The sequence below is a fragment of the Globicephala melas genome, chromosome 6 (assembly GCF_963455315.2).
Source record: "Globicephala melas chromosome 6, mGloMel1.2, whole genome shotgun sequence".
In the NCBI taxonomy this organism is placed as follows: domain Eukaryota; kingdom Metazoa; phylum Chordata; class Mammalia; order Artiodactyla; family Delphinidae; genus Globicephala; species Globicephala melas.
Window position 1 is genome coordinate 23,751,878 of NC_083319.1, and position 20,146 is coordinate 23,772,023.

Consider the following 20,146-nt stretch of genomic DNA (forward strand, 5'->3'; position numbering starts at 1 on the left):
TCCAGAAGAAGGCTGGCTGAATGGGTAGCTCTGGAGAAAAAATTGGGATGAGAGAATGTCTGTATTTCAGAAGCCATGGGAGCAAATGATACGACTTAGAATACGAGGCGTAAGAGGAGCACCAGGATAAGAACCCAAAAGAACCAACATCTCAAGGATGGACAGAGGAAGAGGAGACAGAAAATCAAGGATACTGTCATGGCAAGTAAATCAAGGAGGGAGGATGGTTCAAGGAATAGGGAGCATTCAGGAGTCTCACCTGATGTTGAACAGTCAACTAAGGTGAGGACTAAAAAGTCTCCATCGCACTGAGCCACTGGTGGCGTGGCAAGTACAGGGTCAGAAGACATGGAGGAGAGCGGAGGGGAGGTGAAGAGGGTGGGTGCTGAGCATGGTTGATGCTCCAAGAAGTCTGGGGCTGAAGGGGAGGAGAGAGAGGATAGTTAGTGAAGGCGGGGTATGGAGTCAGTGGAGTTTGAGGATGGGGAGAATGTTTTACAACAAATGGCTGTTCCAAAGTCAGCGACGCATTCCTAGAATCTTCACAAGTATTATTTTTATCAAGATTACAAATTTTTACTTTCTAGGTTGACTTTTAAAAGGGGCGATCCTTCAACAAGCAATGTTGAGCATGTCCTAATAAAGGAAACACCTGTCGGCTTTTATGAATGTGAACATAAGCTAGTCCAGGCAGGAGGTATTTCTAACATATGTAAAAGCGGAACCATGAATTCAGCACTCCGCAAAATGGCTTCAAATGGCTGAGAAAGACAGGACTCTGGAGATCTGTTTCCTCTTCCGTAAAACACTATGGAAAGAAAATTTTGGAGAATGGGAGTGTGTATGCATGTGTATGTGCAAAGGTGAAGGACATCTGTACTTGAAGTATTGGGAGCTTGACCTTGGTGTTGCTGTGACCTGGGGCAGGTGTGAAGGGTGCAATTGTGGCAAAGGAAGTAGGGTACCACTGTTTATGTGCCCTTTTCGTTCAAAATCTTTTTTAAAGGTGTATCCAACATTACTTCTCCTTGGAGAACAGAGACAGCCACAAATAGATTTCAAAGGACACTTCAGTAAATTATGTTTTGCCCTAATAAATCATAAATCTTTCTGGTTTGTTAGTGTGATTAACTACAATTTATTTTAATGCAAATTCCCATACTCCAGTGACTAAAGAACATTTAATCTAAACAGTAACTGAGCCCCTCAACACCCCCTGTCTTACTGAATGAGCTGGAAGCAAACACAGTGTAATTTCAGAGAGACGAGGTGAGCAGAAGAAAGAGCATCTCTCAAACGGTGATGTGGAGTCACTCTCAATCCCCCCTTCCAAAGAAAAAGCAACCGTATAACCATACTTATTTATACGGAACAAAGTGAATATGATTTGGAACATAATTCAGAAATAAACTCCCTTCTAATAAATGGAGAGTGAAAAAACTTGGTCTGAGATTGATTCCATTCGCTTGAAGCAAACCTAGGCTTTGGGTTAAGGTAGAAAAATAGCATCTAGCACCTTAGTCAGATACTATTTTGAGCACTTATATGTGTTAACTCGTTTCATTCTCTCAACAATCCTCAAAGTATATACTATCAATATTTCCATTTTACAGATGAGGAAACTGAGGCACGACATATGAAGTAAGCAGTCCAAGGCCATGAGAAGTAGTGAAGTGAAGATTCGAGTTGAGAGAGAATGCTTACTCTTGACCTTAAACCACTCCGCCTTCCACAGAGGATGGCAGGTTGGCCTCAGAGCTCTCTGATAAAAGGTCGAGTGGCAAATATTTAAACCTGTGGAAAATCCACATTTCTTGCTACTAGAATTCTGTGTGTAGCCTGGGATTCACGCCTAAGGAGTGGCAAAAGAGAACCTGGGGTTAATTACTAAATGAAGCAAAAGATGGCTGGAGAAAATTCCATGTAGGACATGGAATTATACCATTATACCATCTAAAGAGGAGCCCAAGGAGCATCTTAATAATGTTCTTTATCAGAGCTGCATCGGACTCCACAAGACACAGGACACAGGACACACTTGTGTGCCACCGTCTTTGGGATATGAGGATGTCCCTTCTGACTCTCCCACAGTAGGACTGTGCCCTGAAGATGGCTTCCTCCCTGCCTGGCTCCATTTATATTGTCAAGGCCATGACAGCACTGGCCAAAGGAATAGCCACCCAATTGTAGAACCTCCCTTCCCTTCTTTAAAAATAGGAGACATATGCATCACTTTGAAATGGTGGCAGTTGTAGTCCTAGCTGAAGGCAGGGGCTGAACACACCAGTTGCCAAGGGTCTCTTCCAGCCCTCAGATGATTTTTTTTTTAACCACGGAGAGAGTCTTACAGATGATTTCCCCGGCCAAGTCATCTCTCTGGGCCTCCTCTTACAGCCTGACCAAAATTTTTAGGATGTCCCCAGGGACAGCAAATCTTATTCTTATTCCTATTTACAGATTCAGCTGGGACATGAACTAATCACACAGCAAGACATCTGTGTGGCTAATATTAAAAGGTCAGTGTCTTTGAGTCCTGTCCTTTGCTTCACAGAGCAGACCCCAGCAGCAGCACATTGCCCGGCATGGAAGGCCTGAGATGCCCCCAAATCCTGTTTATAAAACAGCTGCTCCCAGGAAAACCATATCATCGTTCTGGGGCTTTAATCTGGAATTTGTGATTCCTTGTCAGGGGCTGAGATTTTCTTCTGCATTAGCTACAGGCAAGGATGGCAGCTCTAAAAGAGCACTGGGGACCTGGGTTTAGTTGCAGGAAGATCACTGGTTGGCTGGGTCATTCTGAGAGTCCTGGCGTCTGTCCTGGCCTCAGGTGTGGGGAGGTGCTCAGTCTAAGGACTCTGTAAGGTTTTTTTCTAGATCTAAAGATAAATTGGTGCAAAGAGATGGCGATGACAGTATTTAAACATTTAGGCAAAAACCATGATCTTGGGGCACATATTCTTCTCTCTGGTGTTTGCCTTGCAGCAGTGTGGTCAAGGACTAGGGTTTATCCCAACCCATCGCAGACACTCAGCTCATGACACGTGCAACTTGCCAAGAAATGCAACAACCTGCAAATTGGTCTATTCAGTGAGACAGAGCCACTGAGTACCCACTTGGTTGTCATGACAATGCCAGATTGCCATTAAGGTTTCCAAACACCTTTCTGGCAACTCCTGTCCTTGTCTTGTCATAGACTGGTAATGACTGGTAATAAACAGTTGGTAATAAACAGTTGCCTGGTCAGAAGCGGTCCATGGACATAGTTTATTTTTTTATTTTTTTGTGGTACGCGGGCCTCTCACCATTGTGGCCTCTCCCGCTGCGGAGCATAGGCTCCGGACACACAGGCTCAGCGGCCATGGCTCACGGGCCCAGCTGCTCTGCGGCATGTGGGACCTTCCCGGACCGGGGCACGAACCCGTGTCCCCTGCATCGGCAGGTGGACTCTCAACCACTGCGCCACCAGGAAAGCCCCATGGACACAGTTTAAATAGCACTGGGTTTAGCCATTTTTCTCTAACAAAGCAAGTCTCCTAAGGACCTGAGCAGGGCATCAGTCTAACAACCTAGACAATTTTTAAAAAAATAGGCAACTGGAAAGCACAAGGTTACATTTTTTTTAAAAAAAATAACCTGTTGAGATAACTCTAGCTTCTCACCCTATTCAACTGGGTCTGCCCCACAACTGGTCTGAGTTCTTCTCAAATCTATCATATTGTCCTACTTCTTTTGTCCTTGGAGTTGTTCTCTTTCATCCTCCACTTTAGCTGACAGGTCCTGGGAGCCTCAGAATTCCTGCCGAGGGCCTCAGGGTAACAGATAGGAGCTGTGAGGAGCTCCCTCACAGTGCCGGAGGGAACCAGAGAGGGAGCAGCTGCCCTGGGGACAAAAGCTGCTTCCCACCCCTGCAAGGCAGCAGTTTTCAGCGCTGTGCTCCCAGCCTCCTTTCTTCCTCTGCCCTGGATGTCCGAGGGGTGAGGGCTGGTGCTTCCAAGTCACCACTGGACTTGTATGTCCAGCTGCAGCTGACTTCTAAACAGTGTGCTAAGCTTAGGGTGGTGGCGTCCCTCTCAGCTGTTTCTGAGAGTGGAGAGGGAGTCTGAGAAAATCAAATAATTTGGGGTTATTTATATACTGTACATGGTCACACCACTCTTTTATTTTTATAATAAAAGCTAAAACCGATTGGGCACCAAGTCCTAGGCCGTTCTAAGTACTTTCTAAGCATTCTGTATATATTAATTTAATCATCGCCGCTACCCAATAGTTTGTTTATTATATTATCTTTTTTTTTTTGTAGTAGAGGAAAGTGAAGCTAAAGAAACTTGCCTAAGATTACACAGACAGCAAGTGGAGACCCTGGAACTGAACCAGCAAGTGGGACGCTGATACTCTTGGCTGTAATCTCAGCCTTATACCATCTCTAGACATGAATGTTTGTTTTCAACCTCATGACAATCCTACAGATGACCTAAAGCTGATACAGATCAATTAAATTAAAAAATATTTATTGAGAGAACCTAGTAGGCACCATACAGTATTGTAGGTACTCGCACACACATATATAGTGGGTGTAGTAGGTTGAATGGTGGTCCCCCAAAAGATATGTCCACATCTTAACCCCGGAACATGTGAGTATGACCTTATTTGGAAAAAAAGGGTCTTTGTAGATGTAACGAAAGGATTTTGAGATGTGATCCTCTGGGATTACCTGAATAGTCTTTAAATCCAATGGTAAGTGTCCTTATAAGAGACAGAAGAGGAGAAGACACAGGGAGATAAGAAGGCCATATGAAGATGGAGGCAGAGAGGAGAGTGATGCAGCCACAAGCCCAGGGATGCCGGAGGCCACGAGAAGCTAGAAGAGGCAAGGAAGGATCCTCCCCTAGAGCCTCTGGAGTAAGCACAGCCCTGCTGACACCTTGATTTTGGACTTCTGGTCTCTAGAAGTGTGAGAGAATACATTTCTGTTGTTTAAAACCACCTAGTTTTTGGTAATTTGTTACAGTAGCCTCAGGAAGCTAATACAGTGAGTAATCCATGAAGTCCTTGTGCTCAGGGAACTTACATCCTAGTCAAGAATGTACATAATGTAATACAATGTAATGTAATGCAAGGTAAGATAATGTAAAAAGATAAAATAATTTGCTGAAAATCAACAGCAGATAAAATCAAGAGCTAAAAAACACATTCTCCTCACACATCACACTAGGAAGTCTTACCTGCACTCCCTCATCTGAGTGCTAAGTACCCCTCCCCTGCATATGTTCCCATAGACTCTTTTTGAACTTCCATGATAGAAGCTTTCCCACCAGCTTATAATTGATGGCTTACTTGTTTGTGTTCCCCAGTGGCCTGTAAAAAGCTTCCTCTCCATCTCCTCTGGCCTTATCTGAGACTATTTAAGAATGGGAGGTAGGGACTTCCCTGGTGGCACAGTGGTTGAGAGTCTGCCTGCCGATGCAGGGGACACGGGTTCGTGCCCCGGTCCGGGAAGATCCCACATGCCGCGGAGCGGCTTGGCCTGTGAGCCACGGCCACTGAGCCTGCGCGTCCGGAGCCTGGGCTCCGCAACGGGAGAGGCCACAACAGTGAGGGGCCCACATACCGCAAAAAAAAAAAAAAAAAGAATGGGAGGTAACTGGGAATACCTTAATGACCGATAGGAAGGAGGCCAGCAGAGACTGAGTAGTGAGCAGGACCAATGCACGTGCTTATACAGCTTGTTTCTGCCCGCGGACACCTGCCGAAGGAGTAGAGGAGGCTAGAATCCAGCCAGTGGTTTTTCCAAATGGTGGCCTCATGTGGAGCTGCATTTTCTAATTTGCACTAAAGAGCCATGTGGCCCAGCAATGGCCGTGAATGCCACTGGTGTTGAGATGTCTAGTCCTTCCAGGCAGAATCTGGCTAAGGTAGCAACCCTCATGCCACATACCATGGCAGTGCTTAAAATCCTTCCTCCAGGCACCCAGATCGGGGTGACAGTCTGTGCTGGCAGAAATGTCCCTAACCTTACAGATATGCTCTGTGCACTGGCAATATTCAAACATTATTCACTTTTTTCCTCTGCCTTTTCACATGGGAGGGAAAAACGTGAGACTCCGAGATCCCTGGAGTGTGTATCATTCCAACAGAGATTCTGTTTCAAAGGAGATCAAAAGGCTTAGCAGTGGGGGGCTGGGGTGGAGGGAGGTTGCTGTCAGACAGAAGGGGGAACTGTGGTCTTGTCACTTCACATGTGGCTTTAGGGCCTCTATTCCTCAATTCTTTTTTGTTTTTTAACTGCATCAAAAAGGATTTTAAGGGACTTCCCTGGTGGTGCGGTGGTTAGGGCTCTGTGCTTCCACTGCAGGGGGCACGGGTTCCATCCCTGGTTGGGGAACTCAGATCCTGCGTGCCATGTGGTGCAGTCAAAACGGAAAAAAAAGAATTTTAAGATTCATAGAAATAAAGAGGAACACAACATAATAATCAATGGGACATTCAAACAAAAACTACATAATAGTAAAGACTAGGCTTCAAATCTGCACCAAACAACATAGGCTCTGAGGCGGATCGTATTTTCCAAACAGGTCACAAAAATCTCTCCCATCCCACATGCTCTTCTGCAATGTGACCCTGCCACTCCCGTCAAGAGGTAAAGATGCTCATTTCCTTCTGTTTGAATCTGAGTTGGCTTTAGTGGCTCTGTTGAAACCAGCAGGACACAGTGGAAGTGATGCTACCAGAGTTCCAAGGGGGGCAGGGACAGAAGAAGTCTTACAGCTTCCACTGGCTCCCTTGGAATGTCTGCTCTCTAGACATTCCCCGTGGGGTGCTCCTTCGCAGAACCCAGCTGCCATGCAGGGAGAAGGCCAGCCTGTGGAAGGGCCATGTGGAGGTGCCGAGGATATTAGTCCCATCCAGCCCTTGAGTCATCCCAGCTGAGGCTCTAGACATGCCATGAAGGTGATTCCAGCACACAGCCTCTTGAGTCACTCCCAGCCATTTGTGTCTTCCCAGCTGAGGTCCCACATAGTGTGAAGCAGATAAGCCGTTACCACTGTTCTCTGCTCTAATTCCTGACTGAGAATCTGTGAGCACAATAAACCTTAATTCTTCATGTTGCAAGTGTAATTGCACATGTGCACCAAATGTGCTCAAAAATAGTTTCTCCAAAAAGGGATGGGAATGAGGATGTAGGCAAATCCCTCCTAATAAACATGGCCTAAACCTAACTCATCTATTGCTGCGTACCCTTTTCCCCTCACGTGGCCTGAAATTCCCACTGTTAAGGTTTACATCTTGGGTGAGAGATCTAAAGAACGCCTGATGGCAGAAGTTGCTTTTGGGGTAACAGTGAGAAGAGGGGCATTCCTTCTACTGTTTTTGCACGTCAGCTAGGGAGCTGGAATCTTAGAACGGGAGAGGGATTGTGAGCTTATCTCCCACTTGCTGCCTCGGAGGGCTCAAGGCTTCGACCTGACGGGAGGAGAAACTGGAAAGTCCAGGAGAGGCAGGCCTTGCAGTGACAGGTCTTAAGCAGGTCCCACAGGACTCTTCTCTGGGCCTAAGTAGTGAAAAGAGAGCATACAAAGTGGGGTTGTGCTCAGGAGATCCACTTGGCTGCAGACTGTGGTGATGGAGGTGTCGGGTCAGCCTGCCTGCAAGTCTGCTCCCCATCAAAGCCTGCCTGGGTCCCCAAGGCCGCTGGACCTCAGCCATCAGACTTGACTGTAAGGCCCCCATGTTGTAGGATCATAGACAGTCCTTGATGGAAAGGACCCGAGAGACCGTCCATTGCCTTCAGAATGCACAACTGGTATACAGTTGGTGAAGACCATGGAAGAAAATATCGAAAGGACCCCTGCCGTTTTTGATCCATCAAGTATATAGAGGGGTTAGAAGTGACCACATTATAAGCTATAGGGGCAGAAAAATACTATTTTCAAAGCATTTGTAGAGAGGAAACTTGAGGCACGGCAATCACAGGCCAGAAAGCCTGGGACCAGCCCCCAAGAAAGTTGACTTTGCATAATTCCTTCACTTACGGCAACTGTTCTAAGGGCCGCAAAATGCAAACTTTCCCCAAGTGTGGCTCTTAGGTGGTCTCAGTGTATGGAATTCTCCCACTCTTTTCATCACTCCAGGTACTTTAAACCCAATCTACCTAACCAACAATGAGGCAATTATAACGGAGCCTACAAAACCCGAGTAAGGCAAGATGCTTGGGAAACATCGGGCGGCAGGCTCTTCCACTATCGGCAACTGGGAAACGCACGAGTGACGCAGATGTGCTTGAATGCAATTTCAGAGTGCTTCCTCCCTTGTCTGACCCAGCTTCCTAAGCTGGCCACAACCCAGAAGCATCCAGATTTCAGTCTATAAAGAGGGACTTTTCTGTGCGGTCCCTAGGGGGCAGGGTAGGGACCAGAGAGCCGGGAAAAATTGCAGAGAACATAACTTTCATCCCAAGGGAGGATTCTTTGTGATAATGAGACTTGTTCCATTGTGGGCTTGGGTGTTACTCTGTGAGGAAGTAAGCTTCCTGTCAATTTTTAGCCTCTGGGGAGAGCCTGTCTACTGCCTCGCACTCTCTGGGTTCATTGCAAATTGGAGTATCAGATAAAAGTTGATCCAGATAACAGCACCTCAGTTATGCATACGCTAAGATTCCACAGTTTTATGAACTGTAGAACTGTCATAAACTCACTGCCTTTGCAAAATCAGCACAGCATTGGATGCCAAAAAAAAAAAAGGCAACCATTTCTTTTTAACACAGAACTGACTTTCGTGGCTCAGTGCTTGAGCGAAGACTCCTATTTTCAGAATGACTTTACGTCATTCTGCCCCAAGAATCATTAATGTTATCTTCATAAATCTTTTAAGGGTTCTGTATTCTGAAGCTACTTGAGGCGGTGATTTTTATCTTAGTATCAATCCCTTTAACTCCAGGCTTTGGAGAAGTGGTTCTCAGCGGGGGGATGTTTAGCCCACAGGAGACATTTAGCCATGCTTGAAGACACTGTTGACGGTCATGCCTGGGGGTGGGCGTAGCGCTCCTGGCATCTACTAGGTAAAGGGCAGGGACGCTGTGAAATATCCTGCAAAGCCCAGGACAGTCGCCCACAACAAAGAATTACCTGGCCCTGAATGTCAAGAGTGTTACTGTTGGAAACCCTCTCCAGAAGGATAGAGAAAACAGTAACAGGAGCACTACTCTTACTTCATGACAGCCTACTGTACTTGGCACTTGCACGTGCACGTGATCTCTACATGTTGCGACCACTCTTTACGACGGGCATTGTTATCCCCAGTGTACGGGTGAGGAAACTCAAGTCCAGAGAGGTTACAGGGCTTGTCCAAGATCAAACAACTCATAAATGCAGAAGTAGGGCTCAAACCAAGGTCAATCAAACTCTAAGGTCTAGGTTCCTAACCAGTGTGCTATGCTGGGGGCCCTTTACATAACCATACACTGTTTCCAGCAGAGATGAAGCTGTAGACAACCAACAAAGTGTACTCGGGAGCAAAGGGCTTCAGAGAGAAAAGGAAGGGAACCAAACCTAAAATGGAACCTGTACCTCCTGAAAGAACCTGAAGGGGGCAGCCTCCCCAGTCATGACGATCATGCGCAATGGAGCACATTCAAGGTCCCTGAGGAGGGAGGAGCACGTTACTTATCCATCCACTTACACCATGAGGGAAATTTTGGTGTGATCTCACTGAATATCACAAGTCTCAGAGATTTTTAGCTTAAAATAACCACTTTTGTTGAGATTTTTAAGAATGTGCTTTGGAGTCAGGCAGAGCTGAGTTCAAATACTGTCTCTTTCACTTCTTAAAGGGGTCATTCTGGGCAGCAAGTTACTTTATCTCCTAAGCCTCGGTTCTCCCAGCTGTATAATGGGTATCATCAACATCACAACTACTTTGTGGGAATGTTCTGGGGATGAAATGAGAATATTAATGAATTCATGGAGGCCCCAAAGCTAAGTCAGTACCCAGAACAGAGTAAGAGACCAATGAATATTAGACAATATAGTGCTACCATTATATCACCATATGGTTTACACTATATAAAGATTTATTTTAGTGAAAGAAAAAGAATGGGAATTTGGCAGGACTAGATTGCCTAATGTGGCCAGGAGTGCACAGATGTGGAGAGCCAATGTGGCATGCTCTGTGCCCTGCCAAGAAACAACAGCACATCACAGACTTAAAAATAGCAAGTAGAAAAAACGCGCTGAATCCCAAGCAAGTGTCCTTTGTGATTCCAATGAACATTTCTGTGGTTGCCTTTTCTAGAACAGTTATTTGTGGGTCACTGTCATCTTCTTGGTTGCCAAAGTCCCATAATGTAACACACACATGCTTATGCCTGATGTTGCCAGTCTTCTGCTTCGAGTGTCTTAAGAATGTGGAAAATTAAGTGAATTCTGGTGTCCATCAGAGACCAACAGAGGCACTCAAAGAATCCTGAGTCAGAAGCAGAACTGAACCAGACCACTTGCATCTTGAATTTTCTTTCTAAAAAGTTGCATGGCCCTCTCTGGGTTAGCAACTGAGGCATCAATATTTTATTCAATGAATATTTTGATGTGACATACTTTAGAATTGACAGCTGTTCAGATGAATTATTCACCTCTGGAATGAGTCAGTTACACACGGAGCTTTTGTTTCCTGAGAACTTAACCTCTTTCCCCGATTCTGGCCTGTCTCCAAAACTACTTCCTTCCACAATATAGTGATATTTCTCTGCATAGATCTCTTTGTTCAGAAGAGGGATCTCTAGCCAACCTCCCAAATTAGAGGATCTCAGAATACCACATCTGGAAGACCCTGAGAGACCTCTTACTGAAGAGATGAGGAAACTGAGACCAGAGAGGATGACAGATTTGCCCAAAGTCACACAGCAAATTAGCAGCAGAACTAGAATCAGCACGCTGGCTTTGCCACAGTTCGTTCCCTTTTCATTTACCACTTCATGAGGTTTCTCATCTTCCCTGGAGTAATTCCAGGGTGGGGGGACAAATTTTCCTCATATTTCTCACTAATCAAAGAAAGTTAAGAAGACTATATTTCAAACACTTAAATAAAACCTGGTTAAATAAGAAAGAGAATCTTAGGTGAGAAAACCACAAGGCAAGTGACAAGACTTGTTGATTGGAGCAGATGTGAAATAGATACAGCTAGTGTGAATCTAACTGCCTAAAATCTCCAAAAGCATCAATGGGAAACCCACTTGTGGCCCCCAGGGATGCATCACATCCAGTGATGGCATGGACAACGGTGGATGACGGGCCCAAGCCAGAAACAATCCTTTGGGCTTTCTCAATATAGCACTCCAATGGGAAATAAAGCAGACAGATGTGATATCCAATTTTTTTAAAAAAGAAAAAGGAAAAAGAAATCTGTGTACAGATTTTGCTTTCAACAATTCCAACTTTTTTTCTTTTTTTTTAGCCTATTTTGCTCCTGGTTTCTAGTGAGCCAAGAATATAATCAACAGACGGGGCCAATCTGAAATTGCCCTGTGAAAAGTTGTGCAAAAGAATTTGACAATTGATATATCATTTGTCATCACTGAAGTCATCATTTCAAGGCTATCGTGCTCTTAATTTCAGCCAGAAACCTTTGAAAAATGGTAGCATTTTCTGGCCTTTGGGAAAGAAGCCATCTTTCCTGACGGGTATCAATTTTAGTTTGGTAAACCAAAGCTGTTTCCGATCAAGTTCAAATGAAAAGCTTGGTTCCACGGTGGGACCTATGGTAGAGAGACCTCAGCCCAATGCCAGAGAGACAGCTTTATTCCCACTTACAGGAGTCCCAAAGCAGGGTTCAAATTTCCTTGAGTCAAAATACTAAGGCTTTGAATCAGTCTGAAATCAAGGGTCGGGGTTGTCCTTCTTTATCTGTTTGGGTGAAATCAATTTTCTTCCAAACACTATTTACTTCTCACTTCCCTTGAGGGTTTACAGGTATTATAATGGGATTTCACTTATGATCTATGCTTTTTTCCATTTATAGCAATTGTTCTTGAACCTGACCATGCAAAAGAATTACCTGGAGCACTGTTTGAAAAACATAAATTACAAGGCTCCTCACCTCGGTCACTGAATCCAAATTTCCTGGAATGAGGCCTGGGAATTCATATTTTTATTCCCAAGTGATTCTAATGCCCAGATTTAATAGTCTAGTTACATTTTTCCCTCCCTCCCTCCCTCCCTCCCTCCCTCCCTTCCTTCCTTCCTCCCTCCCTCCCTCCCTTCCTTCCTTCCTCCCTCCCTCCCTCCCTCCCTTCCTTCCTGTCCTCCGTGTGGGCTGCCCTAAAAACCTAAGCACCACATATAATAGTTTTAAAAACAGACAACATTCTCAGTTCCAAATCACCGCCAATTTACAAATAACATTTTGGAAGAAAACATGTCTGTAAACCTGGAACTTCTTATATGGCTACTGGCACCCTAAAGAATTTTGGAATCAGAATTAGAAAGGTGGTTATGTTCTTTCTTCTTGAAGATATCTAGGGAAACAGACATATGTCTAAGCGCAAATTCTCATGCTTTATTTTAAGTCTTTATCATATTCAGAATGGCCAACACATAAAGAATTCAGATGTGGCCTAAATCCTACATACACTTGAAGTTCTGAGTTAAGCTGCCATCATTATCTTCTCTTGTTCTAAACTAACTGACCCTGATTTCCCTTAATCTTTCCTTGCAGGCATTCTCCCTGCTCTTGGATTGCTATTCTGTACTGCTCCATCAGGTTCTTCAAGCTACTCCTGATTCACCAAAAGGGACTAATATACCTTCAGGGCCTAAATGTACTAATATAGTTTAGTACATTTATATTATATACTAATATAGTTTGAAAAGAGTTCATATATCTCTTCAGGAAAATCTAATTTGTTGCTGGGGGAGGACTTAGACAGGTGGACCCAAATCTTAAGACCTACAAATTAATGTTCCAATTCAAACTCCTTTAGAATTCCTTAATTTAGTGGTTCTGCTGCATTTGACTTGCAGGCAGTTTCCAGGATCCCTATTACATAAAGATCAGATCTTATTCCAAAGCCACTCATATTTTCCTTTATTCTTTTCTTCCTTTTCCTCTGAATTCTTGAGTTGTTTTAGTTCATCCTCTTTCTCATTCATTGGGCTATTCTGTACTTTCCCTCCTGCTGGTCAGTCTTCCCTAATGCTTGCAGTTTTTAATTGAACAATCATGCTTCTGGAAGATTGAAGGATTAGCACCCATTTTCACCCTTTCCTGTATCTGTACCCTTTGCCCCATAACTCTGAGTCCCTGTCTCTAACAGGTTGACTGTCTACCTCCTCCCCTGGGTTTTGGGATTAGCCATTGACTTGCTTTGGCTAATGGCTCACGGGCAGTTCTGAGCCTACGCCTTGTGCCTGTTCAGCCCCCTTGCACCTCGGCCATTGCCGTAAAAGGAAATGGTCATGATTAGTTCATTAGTGCAGGGAAAATGAGAGCAGCCTCATCCAACCTACAGCTTAGAGTCTCTTAGCCGAGCTCGGCCAAAATTAGCAGACCCAGGCCAGCCCATCCACAAAGACCTTGTAAGACTGGAGGATGCTTATGTTTACAATGAACCTTTAAAGCAGTTCAAGTGACTAAGGGTATGAGAGAGAACCAATGCTTGACTTCAGAAAAGTGTCTTAGGTGACTGAGGATCCTTTAAGGAAGGAGCGGGGAGAGCTCCTTTCTTCCCTTGGGACTGAAGCTTAAAGATGCTGAATACTGTAGAAGAGAAGTTGTGAGTAAGATGAAGGGAAGCAGAAACTGACATCTAAGGTAGGAAGAAACTCCTCCCTCAAGAGGCCCTAAGGAGGAAATGATGCCCATTGGCAGCCCTGCTCCTACAGAAAATCAGCTCCAGGGAACACAGCTCCTTCTCCAACAAATGGCCAATGCCCATTTGGCCGATGTCCAGCAAAGCCGTGGTTACGGCAGAAGGAAATGCCCCCTGAATCCAGGCCTAAGCATCCCACCCCCACCCCTTTAGGCTGTTATGATTTCTTTCCTTCTGGCTTGGGAATCTCTCTCTTAAATGGCCTCCAAGAGATTGCCTGCATGCATTGAATGAGCTCTTTCTTCTGTTGACTCAAAGGATAAAAAGAGATTCTCTTTATTTTTAGGAGTATGGTCATGCCCACCTGAACCACAAACCAGCTCCTAACTCTTATATCTCGCTCCAATGATTAATTTAGCCAAAACTGAGTCTTGATTTAAGACTCCTCTCCCACGTGTAATGGCTCATCACAGGTGAGAGTTACCACCTATGGGGCTAGAACAACAATATATTTGTATTCAAGCCAAAGTGAAACTGCCAATGTGGCTGAAGACCACGTTTTCTGATGCCATTTAAGAAAACCAGAAAAGGTCACAGAACTGGTTTTATCCTACTTTCCAAATCCTCTCTGCCTTCCATCTGTAATAATACCTACTACATGAAATGAATGCACATATCAGGCTCAGTGAGAAAAGATATCCAGGTTTTAAAAAAACAATTTTAAATCAAATTTTCTGCCCATCCATGTGCATAGGGGGCCTGCAATTGCAGAGGGGGCCTGCAATTCTCATCCCTGTTTCCTCCTCCTGCCTAGAACTCCTCGGCAGTATAATGCTGCCCCATGTGAACCTGGATCATGGTTCCTGCTGTGAATAGACAGTGCCCAGGCCACTTGGTTCCTAGAATTTTGCCAACTTGGACTGGAGAGTAATTCCCCAGCCTCCCTCTGCCAGGCAGGGGTCCCAGCCCCAATCCTTTCATTCAACAAACAGCTATGGAGCACCTGCGTGCTGCCAGACCCATCTGGAGTGTAGTGTAGTAAGAAAGAGAGAGGAAATGGACTGGAACTTTTAACAAGAGTAAAGATAAAGAGATGCTATACGGTATCAACTGCCAGCTGGAAGCACCATGGACTTGCCGCTTTGAGACTTAAAAGCAAACCTATAAAACCATGTCTCAGAGCTACCTTTTCCTCTCCAGTTTACTGTCAATATTTCCCATTACCCTTGGCTCCCTCATCTTGCCTAAGATGCAGCAAGCCGAGCCACTCCTGAGGAGAGGGCATCCCCGAGGCTCAGGGCTCTGGGCTACTTCATCCCACCCCCTCCCCTTTCTATCTTCTGGGCTTCTAACATGAAGTCCTTTCTTTTCCTGGGGTTCTGGAGGTACTTGTCCTCACAAGCTTGATGTCAGTATTTACAGGATTAAAATTTCTTCTTCTAATGGTATATATATACACATACACACACACACTAATATATAATTTAGCCTTTCCAATGTTATATATATATGCATATACATATTATTTAGCCTTTATCCTTTGTATTTTAAGAAAAAGTGTGTGTGTACGTATATGTGTGTGTATGTATATGTACACGTACACACACACACACACACACACACACACACACGCACACACACACCCCACATAAACTTTTTCTTAGCCAGTTTCCCCCATAAGCAAAGCTTGGGCAAGCTGCTCTGAGAACTCTTTAAGGGGCATAAGGGCTCAAGCAAAGTAGGGACACAGGCCTTTGGGGCTTACAGTCGGTCTGCTTTTCCCTTTGGTGATGCTGTCGGGGTCCCCTAGGTACCCTCACCAGCTTCATTCACTCTTGGGTACAAATGACTGGGAGCAAGTTAGCTATTACTCTTTGTATTTTAAAAGAGCTCAAAACCGCAGGAGAAAGAGATGACCCTCTCCAAGGTGATATTTCCAGCAGAATTTGGTGGGATAAGGTGGCTGGGGAGATTTCGTTCTAAGGCATCTCCACACACCATCTTCCCCCACCATCTCACATCTCTGGCTGGGTGCCTTGGGACCTGGCGTGGCTACAGTTCCCAGGTGGAAACCTACATTTATTTTGCTTCTGTCTGAGCCTGGCCAGCCACTGACCATAGAGAGGTCACTTATCTCCCAGACTGAAATGTTCAGAACCTGGTTGAGGACCATAAAGGAAGCAACTCACCCTCTGAGCATTGAAACTAGACAATACAAAGTTACTTTTTAGAGCTCAGGCACACAGCTCACAGGGGTGCCCTCAGTTTCAATTCCAAGACCCTTGGCTACAGTTTTCCCATTTCAAATTGATCAAATGTAGCAAATTTGACAACAGACCCACTAACAGCTAACAGCCTGAGCTCAAGAAGGAAAAAGACAAAAGCTGACAGAAGAACTCAAAAAGGGGACATTTAGTGAAGGGGCAAGCTGCTTACCACACCTAGTTGGTCCATGAAGACATCACTGTACTGTGTGAATCCCAATACAATACTTAGTACTCAGAGTCAAAATTCTGGGTTATATGGAGAAGTTTCAGTGGCAACAACGTACCTACTCTGTTTAGGAAGATAATTCTAAAGCCCTGGGAAAAGGTGACGGCACTGAGAAACGCTCCCTAGAGGAGAGATGTGGTTACTGCACTGTAAAGTCACAGTTTGGGGGCCTGGGCTGGAAACCACCTACCTCTGAATGTTACCTTCAAGTTGTTTGACTCTTAACTCATCCTCCTCAGACTGCCGCCGCCTGGCTTCCTCCTCTTCCGCAGTTCCAGCAGGTACACCCTGCAGCAGCCATTTTTCCCGAAGCACTTTGGACTGTGGGAATGAGCGAAGAGAACAGACTAGATGATACCTTTCAGTCCACACCCTCCTCTCCCTCCGCGGTGTCTCCATCTTAGCTCCGCCCCTCATCAGCGTCCACCTGAATCGCTTCTCACTACTTGGCCCCCTACTTGCCTCTCTCGCCTAAGGCCCAGAGAGCCGCCAAAAGGATTGATTCCCACTTTTCTATTATTAAAAAATTTGAAAACATACAGAAAAACAGAGGAAACTATATGATGCATGCCTGTGTAATCTCATCTGGATTTCACACCTATAAACATTTTGCCATATTTTCCCACATATTCTTTCCACCAAAGCATTTTAAAGTAAATAACAAACATCATGACATGGCACCCATAAATATTTTAGTACGAGTCTCTAAAAAGTAAGGACATTTTTCTATGCAACTACAGTTCCATTATGACATTTCCTAAGATCACTGTAATATCCAGTCCATCTTAACGTGCTCTTTTTAAAAGATTAATCCATGTCACGCCTCTTCTTAAAAACTCATTTTTAATGACTCCCAACCATCCTCGGCAGGTGTCTCTTAATGGTACTAAAATTATGCACCCCACCTGTGTCGGTGTCCCAATATAATCACGAAGTAAAATGAAGTTTTCGTGTTTTGGGTCAGTGGTTAGGAGGGAGTGACTGATTAGTGCTTTAAGAAGGGAAACGAAAACAGCTCAAGAGAAAGGCATGTTGAAACTCCCTAAAATGAAGAGCAAAGCATGTAAGGCATAGGAGAGGATTTCTGATTTGGGTTACCTAGTTGGCATTTGGTGGTTACTGGATGTTTGCCAGAGGCTGGACATCATGGCTGAGCATCCCTGTGGGCAGGTCGGTGGTCATGGGAATGGACCACTGTGAGGATGCATCACCAATTCTGCCAGAAGAAGGGCATGCGACAAGTTCTTCCCAGCAAGGACTGGAGTAATGGCCTTGAAGCCAGTCAACGTAGAGTAAGTGCTAGGTTCTCTGGCTCCCTGGCATCCCCTCTATCTGAATCTCATTTGATCTCATTAGTTAGGGTGAGGAAGTGAAAGAAAGGGAGCTCTGATGATGACTAAGAGCCAGGTCATGCATGGCTTGGAACCAATTAAATATGATTTACGGAAGTAAGAGAAAGTGGACCATGTCTCTAACATTGTGGACACACAATTCAGACTACTGGTTCCCTTTCGATAGCTCTTACAAGCAAAAGATACACAAGTCCATAGACTCTCATTTTACATGGGATTAAGGGCTATTTATTATGAACCTATAAAATGAGTCACTAAAAATTACAAACATTTAGTAATAGTAAATTAGAATTCATTAATGGTTCTGATCTGCCATTCTACTGAGAAGTCAGGCCACCATTCAGCAGCATGAAGCAAGGTGTACAGGAGCTGGATGTACAGGAGCAAGTTCTGGTGGCTGGAATTCCTGCACTTCTGGTTGGACCTTCTGTTAGCAACGCATCGTCAGGGTGGTGTCCAGGTGGCCATAGTTTTCACTGGTGTTATTCTTCCTTTTGAGTTACAAGTCGTTGGTGGAGATTTGTTTGGTCACTCTTAGAGTGCATAGAGAGGCATAATTATAGCTCTTGACCTGCAGCTTTCCGTTCATTAAAGACACCAGTTTGTTCACATATGATTCTTAACTGTACTGCTAAAGTGACTGCAGACGGGAGCCACCCTCTCACCCCAATGTGCTTCAACAGTTGCACAGCATTGCTAACATGCTGCCAGTAAACGTGTTATAAATAGTTTGCAAGCAGCAGAAACTAACACACCATTGTAAAGCAATTATACTCCAGTAAAGACATAAAAATAAATAAATTAATTTAAAAAAAGTTTTCAAGGACTACTCAGGAAAGTGTAAAAAAATACTTAAAAATTTATAGGGCATTGTTTAATAATATAAAATCATGTGTGAAAGCTCACGGTGCAATCTGTGTATGTTGGTGGCTCTCCTGTGGGCTGAATTGTGTCCCCGTCCCCAAATTCATACGTTGAAGTCTTAAGCCCCACTACTGCAGAATGTGACTATTTTGGAAATAGGGCTTTTAAAGAGGAAATTAACGTTAAAATGAGGTCATTGGGATGGGCTCTAATCCAATATGACTGGTGTGCTTATAAAAAGAGATTAGGACACAGTCAAGCACAGAAAGATCATGTAAAGACACCTGAGGAAGACAGCCATCAACAAGCCAAGGAGAGGGCATTAGAAGAAACTAACCCTGCTGATACCTTCATCTTGTACTTCTAGCCTCTAGAATTGTGGCAAAATACATTTCTGTTGTTTAGGACACCCAGTCTGTGGAATTTGTTATGGCAGCCCTAGCAAACTACTACGTTCTCCAAAGCTTTATTACAGAGATTCCCCCCACCCCTCACTGGAAAGTGGGAATGGGTGGGGTAAATTGGTTTCTCTTCCTAAGTGGGCTACAGAAGGAAAAAACAAACAAACAAACAAAACCCTCAGAACCACCATTCTCCACTCAAGCCACTCAAAATTCTCCAGGGAGATCACACTCGCATATGCCAAGAGACCAGGTTGAACAACGGTTAACAGTCTGGATTCTGAAGCCAGTCTGCCCTTTACTAGCTGTGTGACCTAGGACAGGCCCTTAGCCTCACTGAGCCGCAGTCTCCTCATCCGTAAAATGGACACAACAACTGTGCTCATCTCGGAAGTGTGTTATGAGGATTTAAGTGAGTTCATACATTAAAAGTGCTGGGTCTATACTTAGTACTATAGGAATGTTTATTCTTGTCGTTCGTCCTGCTCCCTTGGTCTCTCCTCTTTTCACCTGAGAAAGACCAGGTAAAATGCCACCTGAGAAGCCTTCCTCCACTTTTGCTGGCAGGATTAGTGTCTCCTATAGTGGAGAACATATTCTAGAGCATTCTTTATTCTTTAAATTTTATTTATTTTTTTGGCTGCACCACACAGCTTGTGGGATCTTAGTTTCACGACCAGGGATTGAACCCGGCCCACAGCAGTGAAAATGCCAAGTCCCAACCACTGGACCACCAGGAAACTCCTAGAGCATTCTTTAGATTACCCTCAAATTACTTCTTTTTATATCTGCCCCCCCCTGTAGACTCCCAGCTCCTCAATGGCTAAGGCCATTCCTTATTCAGTTTTGCATCTCATTGTCTCACCCGGCTCAGTTCCAGCCAATGAATGAGTGAATGGGTGAATTGGAAAATTCTCGATTGTCTTTCACTCTGATTACTTGGGATGAAGGGGTGACCCTTTCAGAGAGCTTCCTGTGCTAAAACGTTTGACATTAACCTAGTTCCACCCGTGGAAGGTAAAAACCTCAGGATTTTGGGAGACTGACATGCTGGCAACCTCAGACTTGGTGTGTGGACCCTTCTGGAAAGGCAGCCATGGAGAGTCCCAGTTTTCTGTGCCCCAGCAGGAGATGCTCTACAAGCCAGGGCTTCTTGAAATGCGAGGAAGTGGATGATTTTAGGAATGTTCTGTCTGCTCTTCTTCAACCGGTGCCTCCTGCCACCAAGGGAAGGGTTG

At 44.7% G+C, this 20,146-nt stretch overlaps 1 protein-coding gene across 2 annotated transcripts in view; it reads right to left on the reverse strand.

The window, feature by feature from the left end:
• Window positions 1–20,146, reverse strand: part of PALM2AKAP2 (PALM2 and AKAP2 fusion) — a 638,407-nt gene that overhangs the window by 245,621 nt on the left and 372,640 nt on the right. For both annotated transcript variants that reach the window (XM_060300637.2, XM_060300638.1), the window contains one exon: window positions 16,482–16,612. In XM_060300637.2, coding sequence (XP_060156620.1) covers window positions 16,482–16,612 — 131 coding nt within the window. The remainder of the gene's footprint in view (window positions 1–16,481; window positions 16,613–20,146) is intronic.